Source organism: Fusarium solani (genome assembly GCF_023522795.1).
Source record: "Fusarium solani strain SB1 chromosome Unknown bctg00000000, whole genome shotgun sequence".
Classification (NCBI taxonomy): domain Eukaryota; kingdom Fungi; phylum Ascomycota; class Sordariomycetes; order Hypocreales; family Nectriaceae; genus Fusarium; species Fusarium solani.
In genome coordinates this window covers 4,980,424-4,988,504 of record NW_027072157.1, presented here as the reverse complement: position 1 = coordinate 4,988,504, position 8,081 = coordinate 4,980,424, and the positions used below count along the sequence as shown (strand labels likewise).

The window sequence follows — 8,081 nt, the reverse complement described above, 5'->3', positions numbered from 1 at the left end:
GGATGCGACCGTTGGAAACTGGCATATCCAGCGGGCGCCCGCGACCGGGGCTCCGGGTTGCGGAATACTACACTAACATGACATGCCCACTGATCCTTCTCATTGTCTAGACTCTTGTCTTGTTACTCGCTCCTCTGGCCGTCCTATATCACAGAACTGTTGGCCCTAGAACTAAAGATGGTAAAGACACACGAGGCGGAGGAAGGAAATATGTGTGAAACATTCATCATTTAGCCCTCGTGGACTCTACTCCATTGTTTCTAGGCAGTTTTCCATTCTACCATGACCTTCTAGCGGTGCGTGCCTACAAGAAGCCCATCCATGTCAATAACCTGGTCTAATCCGTCGGCCGACTACTTATCCCCGCGTCTCCGTCTAATAGAGGCAAGGGGGGGCGTATATGACTCCGTTTCCCTGCGTCATCTCGAAGAATAAAACAGTCTCGCCCTACGACTTCGTGTTCCGATCCGAGGCTGTGGAAAGAGCGAGATAGAGATAGAGTAGATAGAGGGCCTCCCCTTGCTCGCTCTCCCCCTTTCTCATTTCAGAAGAGAGTCCGTGATGGGAGATGCTGCGGAAACCCAAGCCTCAAAATCCTTCCCTCCGACGTTGCACGCAAAAGTTCCCACGAATATCATACCTTCAATGAATCATGATATGAGGCTTGGTTGGACCAAGAAAAAAAGAGGCTTGTGAAACACGATCAACATGATATGACGCCAGTTCAACTCGACCATAATTAAACATTTTCGCATTCCGTCATGCTGCATACACACGTGGACTGTAGTCTTTGCCCTTTTTCTTTTCTTTCTCTCTTGATACCTCTCCCATGCCATCGATGACTCTCATGTCACCTGATAAACCTCCATCCCATTTCCGATAGAAAAGCAACAAACTTGACAACAAGGGGAGGCTGATGATAAAGTCCCTCGCTGAACTGAACAGTCTCGCCAAGTCACGGACGAAAGAAAGAAAAAAAAGAACAGAAAAGAAGTACATGAAACCAAACGAGAAAAGGGTCACTCGGGGGCTCAGCTTCGTCTTGATGCTGTTCAAGTGGTCTCGATACTAGTACGGCCTAGACTCCCTTGGAATCAGACCCCTATGCGCCTTCCAGGGGAGGGACGAACGAGTAGTTAAAGTCAAGGAGACCATCCAACATCCAGTGCTGGGGGTCGAAGAAGTCGTAGTTGGTGTTGTCGTACGCCGCCATGCCCATCATGCTGTTCTGGGCCGATGACGCCGCCGACAGCCCAGTCGCCCCGGGCGTGAGGGACCCGTTGGTGTTGGTGTTGAGCAGGCTCGAGGGGGGCAGCGTGTGTGATGGTACCAAGGTGCTGTCCATGTGTGTCGAAGATGCTGAAGACTCATTAGCCGAATCTGGATTTGTCGGTTGCTTGGCTGCTACTGTCCGTGTCAGCATCTTGCGGCAGTGATTGCTTGCACAAGACAAATAACGACATGATGCTTCTTTCACTCATAACAGAACAAGAACGAGACGGGGGAATTCATCCACCTACCATCGATAGTACCTCGCCCCATTGCCTGGAAGTCTTCCCTCCACCGCCAGACAGAGTCAAACACCAGACTCATGCTGTGCCGGCATCGCACCTTGAGCTGGAGGCTGTCGTCCATCTGGATCGGGGAGTCGTCGTTGCTGTTGAACGACTGCTGGTTGTTGTCTAGTCGAGCTCCGTTCCACATCTGCACCATCAGCTCTGCCAGCCGCCATTGTAGGTCGTTGTTGACCACACTGGTTGCTCGGATTGCTCGGATCGTCTGGTGAAACAGCGTTCGTCCACGCTGGAAATCAATAGTCTTTGCAAAGAACGACCTCATGAGCTTGAGAAGCGCAAAGCCCGCCGCAACCATCATCTGTCCGATGTAGTTGCTGCAGTGAAGAAGAATCGTACCCCCCATCGTCTCTCTGGGGCTCGTCACCTTGTCAATCTCCAAGACATCGTCGAGGAAGCTAGTTGTGGCTCGCCAGAGACCCATCAGATCGTCCATGTAGCCCGGTGTCTTGCTAGAATCAAAGAAGCCCGCCAGACGCATGTGAAGAGCTCCGGCCCTCAAATGCAAGTTGATGATGGGTCCTAGCTCCTGAGACAGGATTGAGGCGTGCAACTCTGCGTAGTCCCGGCGATAGACGCGCATGAGCATAGCACGGTGCTCATCGCCGGCAACCCCCCGCGGATCGCTTGCATTACTATACATCTCCTTGGAGACCTTGTCGCAGAACCTCTCAATCTGCAGTCTGGCTTCGAGCTCCCGTGAGAGTTGGAAGGCGCTGTCATCTCCCGGCCTCAGCGCCAAGGTCCAGTCGTAGAGTGTCGATGCTGGTTGGCCGTATCCCGTTCCGACCGACTGCGCAACAATGTTACAAACGGCCCATGTTGTCACACGGTCGCTCAATTGCTCCTTATTCAACTCCACTGACACTCTGGAAAAGTCTTGAATGTGGTTGGGCCGGTGAAGTCCTATTCCGGTCGCCGTCTTCATCATGACACCGCACAGAATGTGTGTTGGGTCGGACGATGTCGTACTTGTTGGCAGTGGCCAGGTACACAGCAGACACATACCCTTGACGACATAGTAGTTGCTTGGTACCTCCCCAATCGTCGACCACAGGAATCGTGTCAGGGGTCCCGAGAGATTGTTGAGCAGGTTGGGCACGTTTGTCGGACTGAAGCGTCGGGCTGCAACCGAGACGATAGACCAGAAGAGCAGCGGATGTTGCTGATAGTAGAGGTCGGGAGCCTGCTGTGGGTTGAGGAAGGGCAGGAAAGGATGATAGAAGGCGAAAAATTCGTTGAAGAGGTTGTTGACATTCTCTTCGGTCAATTGAACGTTCTCCAGCTCGTGAGTATATCGAGGCACGTTGTAGTTTCCTCCCCGCTTGAGGTGTAGCAGAGACGATACGGCCTCATCAGAGCCCATCAGAGACGGATTCCGAGTGTGGGTATGAGTGTATGTCGGATTGCTCGGTGTGATGGGGGAGTTGACGTTGTCGTCGTCTTCGGGGACAAAGCCCTGAGACTTTGCGCGGGCGATGTTGCGGCGGAGGCGATCAATCTCCTTCTCCATCTCGGCGTGCTTGGAGCGTTTGCCGATGCGCTTGAAGTTGGACTCGATCTTGCACTCGAGCTTGAGGCGGTTACACCTGGAGCAACTTTGGAAGGGCTCCTGCACGACATCACAGCGCAACTATTGCGATTGAGTCATCTGGTCAGCTTCTGATGGGATGCGCTTGGGGTTGGGGTTGTGGTGGTTGGCGATAGACTCACCTTCTGCTGACGACATTCGTTGCAGGCGCGCTTCACGCCGGGCTGGCGCTTCTTGTCGTGATCAGCATCATGATCATCGAGATTACTACCAGGACTGCTCTCCAGCCCAGCCATACTGCTCCTCTTGCGCTTGTTGGCGCCGTTGCTGTTGCCATGGCCATGGCGGGAGCTGACTGGGCTGGTCGGGCTCATAGACGCCGCCCCACCGGCGGCCATGATGGACGGGCCGTCCATGCAGGCAACGAGCAAAGGCCCGGCGACCGGAGGAGACGCGGCGACGACGATGAATGTGTTGCGCCTGCCGCACCGAGGCACAGACACACGGAGGTTCGGAGGGCGGAGACGTTATAGGCGGCCGGTGTCGCTGTTGGAGTCGCGGCGCTGGGTGGGCGCGTCGTGTGTTGGCAAAGACAATGCGCGCGGACAAAGGCCGACTACGGAGGAGAGGGGCGCCGGGGAGCGGTTGTCGGATTGTTTTGTTTGGGAGAAGATTGCTTTTCGCTGGTTTGCGAAAAAAGGCGGTACTGAGACCCCCCGTGGCCCCCCCCTTCTGTGGCTCGAGTGGCTAATTGAGTTAGTGGACTGCAAAAACTCGATCAGGAGGCCTTGAATTTTTCGCCTTCCATGGAGGGATGTACTGTCACGGTACCCTCTGAGCCAACTTTTCCTTCTGGGGCGACCTCTGTGCGACCTAGGCTCGGGCGGGGGATGGGAAAAATTCATTGCGAAGAAGGTGCCACCGCCGGAGGATTGCGTCATCTCATTGGTGGGAACCCGCATCTAAGTCACGTGGCGGATATTTCCTCCGACCCTCTCTTGACCAGGGAAGGAAGGTATCACCTCAGTTGGGAAACCGCGAAACTCTGTTGAAAAAGCACACAATTGCAACTCCAGGAAGCTATTCAAACCGAGCTCTTGGATGAGGACATGCATACATACCGAGTAGCAAGTAGCATGCTTCCTAGCTACCCCATGGGCCATGCACGAGGTGCATCTCCCCATCCGTAGTGGAGCCAGCCAGTCTCGCTCAAAGACAACCTGGCGCTCGGCATGGGGAAAAGGTCTCGGATCATGTCCTAGCCAGACAGCATCTTCCAATTACCATCGCGTGGCATGCCCTACAGGTTGACGGAAAGATGAGGCCCTCTCTTTGTGCGAACCCCGTGACCCCACCGTTGTAGATAGGCATGATAGGGAAGGTGCAGCAAGTATGGAGGTGAGACAACACGAAACATCCATGTATGTAAGCACGTAAAGCTTCAGCCTCAACAATCCATAAGGGTTTCACTGCATCATTCATAACTTCGTCCTTTCAACCCTCCGGCTCAAAAATAGCAACCTCATCCTTCCCCGTCAAGTACGCCCGCCAAGGTACAACGCTGTCACTGCATGAACAACCGTCTCAGGCGAGCCAAGTCCCGCACTCGTTAAACGAACAGCTCCGTTTCCTATTAGCGCTGATACTTCTCGCATCTTGCTTGCCTGTTCCAGAGCGTCTCCGATGTCTCTCTGCGGTGCGTGAGAAGGCAACTTCTGAAACCGGTATTCACTGCGCTCCAATACAACGAAACCCACTGTATCTATGAACTGACACGGTGGATTCCATGGATCTTAGGAGATTGTTTGGTTGTGTTGTCAGTGGGCTCTCTCCACCTTCAACTCCAGAAACCGAATCCAATTCCTACGACACTGCGCCATCAACTCAATCTCTCTCGCAAAGGTCCTTGCAGCTACGGTAGCTAGCATCCTTCGGCTACAAGAAAAAGCATAAACTATACAAGACAGCTCGCAATCATGCCAGAAGCTGACAAGCCACGCACCCCTACTCCAAGGCTTCTCAAGCCTGCGCCTCCGCGTCCTGGCCAAGTGGTGCACTCTCCACGACTCAAGTCCGAGGTCCACTTTACACTCCCAGGATCGATCCCAGTCGTCGGTGAGTGTTCATGCGACCGAGTCGACTTTATTCGCTCGACTGAGCTTCTCTAACACTGAATTCCTCAGAAATTGTCCAGATCCGCACCGCCGCCGCCTCTCAGCCATTCTTGGACCCGGCAGCGATGCAACGTCCGTGATACCATCCGAGCCTGGGCATTGATCTTGCTGGGTTGAGCCATGCCCGATTCGCAACTATCACTTGCGAAGTGCATATGGGCTGTTGACAGGCATGGACCTTTGCTTTGTCACAATATGTCGTCTTGAATTTTCAACTGATTCTTTGGGATCCCGAGTCAAAGCACAATGACGATCCTCCAAGTTGAAACGCAAGAAACGCAGGTCAACAACCGTGCCCGCCCTAATGGATCCCCAAGTGAGGCTCCTATCCAGTCTTGACTTTAGAGGTCTCTTGGTGCTGGTCTATTTCGCGCTAGGAAGCGTACCCATGGAACAAGCACGTCAAATGGGATGCCCGCTAACAACTAATCCCGATGGACGTGCCGAGGATACTTGCCGTCGCCTAGGCTGCGCAAACACCACATCCACGATCCCCTCCACAACCCGATGTGGCATGCATCCACATGCGGGGTTGGGGTAGGCTATACTATGCCATGCCTGCTTGCAAGGAGGGGAGGGATTCCGAGGAATGAAACAGCGTCGGACTGGCCAAGCAGTCCTTCGCCCAGCTACTTAAAGGGAGCTTGTCGCCCGCCGATTGTCTCGGTTGAGTTGTTCATACAAACAAGCTTCTTCATCTTTTGGTTTCTAAGATACAATATTTGCTTCATCACTTCCATAATGTCGAACGGATCGGCTGCAGAGACCTACACTGTCCCTCTCATCATCAATGGCAAGGACCAGACCTCCGAGCATGCCTTTGATATCGTCTCGCCCTCAAATAGCAAGGTCATTCATCGCTACTATAGTGCCGACGTCAAGCATGCCGACGCCGCGGTAGATGCTGCCGCTGAGGCTTTCAAGACATGGCGAAAGGCTACTCCCTATCAGAGACGTGATGTGCTTCTCAAGGCTGCAGAAATCATCGAGAAGCGGCGTGACGAGTTGCGCGAGTACTCAATGGGAGAGACTGGCAGTGATGCTGCCTGGGCCGACTTTGACATCAGTACTGCTATCCAACATATCAAGGAGGTCGCTGGCCGCGTGGGCACAATACAGGGTTCGATTCCTAGGTTGGCCGACCCTGACACCCACGCCCTCATTCTCCAGGAACCTTATGGCGTTGTCTTGGCTATCTCTCCATGGTATGTTGTTACTCTCGGGTGTCTTGTTCTCATACTAATACGTCCAGGAACGCTCCTTTCATCCTGGGCTCAAGAGCCGTCATCTTCCCCATTGCTGCTGGAAACACTGTTGTGTTCAAGGGTAGCGAGCTTTCGCCCCGGACCTTGTGGGCGATTGGCGATGTCTTCAGGGAGGCAGGTCTGCCCGAGGGTGTGCTGAACGTCATCTTCCACGAGCGAGCCAATGCCGCGTCAGTGACTTCATCATTGATCAAGAACCCACATGTGAAGAAGATCAACTTTACGGGAAGCACTCCTGTCGGTCATATCGTTGGCAAGCTGGCGGGTGAAAACCTGAAGCCTGTTGTGTTGGAGTTGGGTGGCAAGGCCCCATCCATCGTGTGGGAGGATGCAGACCTCGATCTCGCCGCTTTCCAGAATGCACTTGGGTCTTTTATGAATTCAGGTCAGATCTGCATGTCGACTGAGAGAATCTTGGTGCACAAGAACGTCCTGGCAGAGTTCGAGAAGAAGCTTTCTGCCTCTATTGAGCAAATCTTCTCCTCCAAGGGCGATGCGCCCACCCTCGTCAGCACCGCGGGAGTTGAAAGAAACAAGGCCCTAGTTAAGGACGCCGTCTCCAAGGGTGCCACTCTGGTTCACGGAAATCTGGATGTTGAGGAGACCAGCAAGTACCGCATGAGGCCCATCGTTATCCGCGATGTCACGGCAGAGATGGACATCTACCAGTCTGAGTCATTCGGTCCTACCGTGTCTCTGATCGCCATTGAGACTGAGGAGGAGGCGATCAAGCTCGCTAATGACACCGAGTACGGCTTGTCGTCGTCGGTCTTCACCACTGATCTCGGCAGGGGTCTTCGCATTGCGCGGGAGATTGAGACTGGAGCAGTCCATATCAACAACATGACGGTCCATGACGAGAGTGCTCTCCCTCACGGAGGAGCCAAGGCTAGTGGACATGGTCGCTTTGGTGGATCGTTTGGTCTCGAGGAGTGGACGAGGTCCAAGACCATTACCTTTAAGAACTAGAGATTGCCTACAGTAGGTAGGATATAGTGATATTTAGGTGGTAAATAGCGCCAAGCTTTTAGGACATTAAATGAAAATTTACGATGTTTGGATTTTAGCTATTGATTGGGTAGTGATGCTTTTTAATTCCTAGTAATTAGAATGCCACTGTCTGGGCCTTGAGAGCGTATAGGTGATGGTCAGTTTGACTGGGTTTTTGGACTTGGAGCAAGTACGCTCTTGTGATACTATTACCTCGAGACACAACCCCCAGACGAGGAGATTTAAGTTCAAAGCCCAAGGCACACGTCGAAAACCCTAAAAACGCCCCTGAAACAAGCATACATTACCAAAACTTCGGTAGACCGTTGAGAAAGGAAGCAAAATGAATTGCGAGGCTATCTGCAGGGTAGGTGAGAATACCTCAGAGAAGGAGCATTAGGTGTGCCGTGAGCATCGACCAGAAAGTATTTCGAATAACTCGATGGCGTCCCTCTACAACACTATTGCAAATCCATTCTTTCTTGCAATTCCCACTACAACATGGCTGCTTCTTCCGTCGTAACTTACTATCAGGTACATGTTAGAC

The 8,081-nt window shown here is 53.0% G+C and overlaps 3 protein-coding genes across 3 annotated transcripts; 2 read left to right on the top strand and 1 right to left on the bottom strand.

Annotated features, from left to right (window-relative positions):
* Positions 1-1,102: 1,102 nt before the first annotated feature.
* On the bottom strand, positions 1,103-3,503 carry MRS44_001576 (uncharacterized protein; the record flags this gene model as incomplete). Its single annotated transcript, XM_046283819.2, has 3 exons — positions 1,103-1,407; positions 1,521-3,207; positions 3,288-3,503. 3 exons carry the CDS (start codon positions 3,501-3,503, stop codon positions 1,103-1,105), a joined length of 2,208 nt encoding a protein of 735 aa, XP_046138157.2.
* Positions 3,504-5,081: 1,578 nt separating this feature from the next.
* MRS44_001575 (uncharacterized protein) lies at positions 5,082-5,359 on the top strand (the record flags this gene model as incomplete). Its single annotated transcript, XM_046280630.1, has 2 exons — positions 5,082-5,220; positions 5,289-5,359. 2 exons carry the CDS (start codon positions 5,082-5,084, stop codon positions 5,357-5,359), a joined length of 210 nt encoding a protein of 69 aa, XP_046138158.1.
* A 661-nt stretch (positions 5,360-6,020) lies between these two features.
* MRS44_001574 (uncharacterized protein) lies at positions 6,021-7,513 on the top strand (the record flags this gene model as incomplete). Its single annotated transcript, XM_046278188.1, has 2 exons — positions 6,021-6,484; positions 6,532-7,513. 2 exons carry the CDS (start codon positions 6,021-6,023, stop codon positions 7,511-7,513), a joined length of 1,446 nt encoding a protein of 481 aa, XP_046138159.1.
* Between the last annotated feature and the right edge of the window lie 568 nt (positions 7,514-8,081).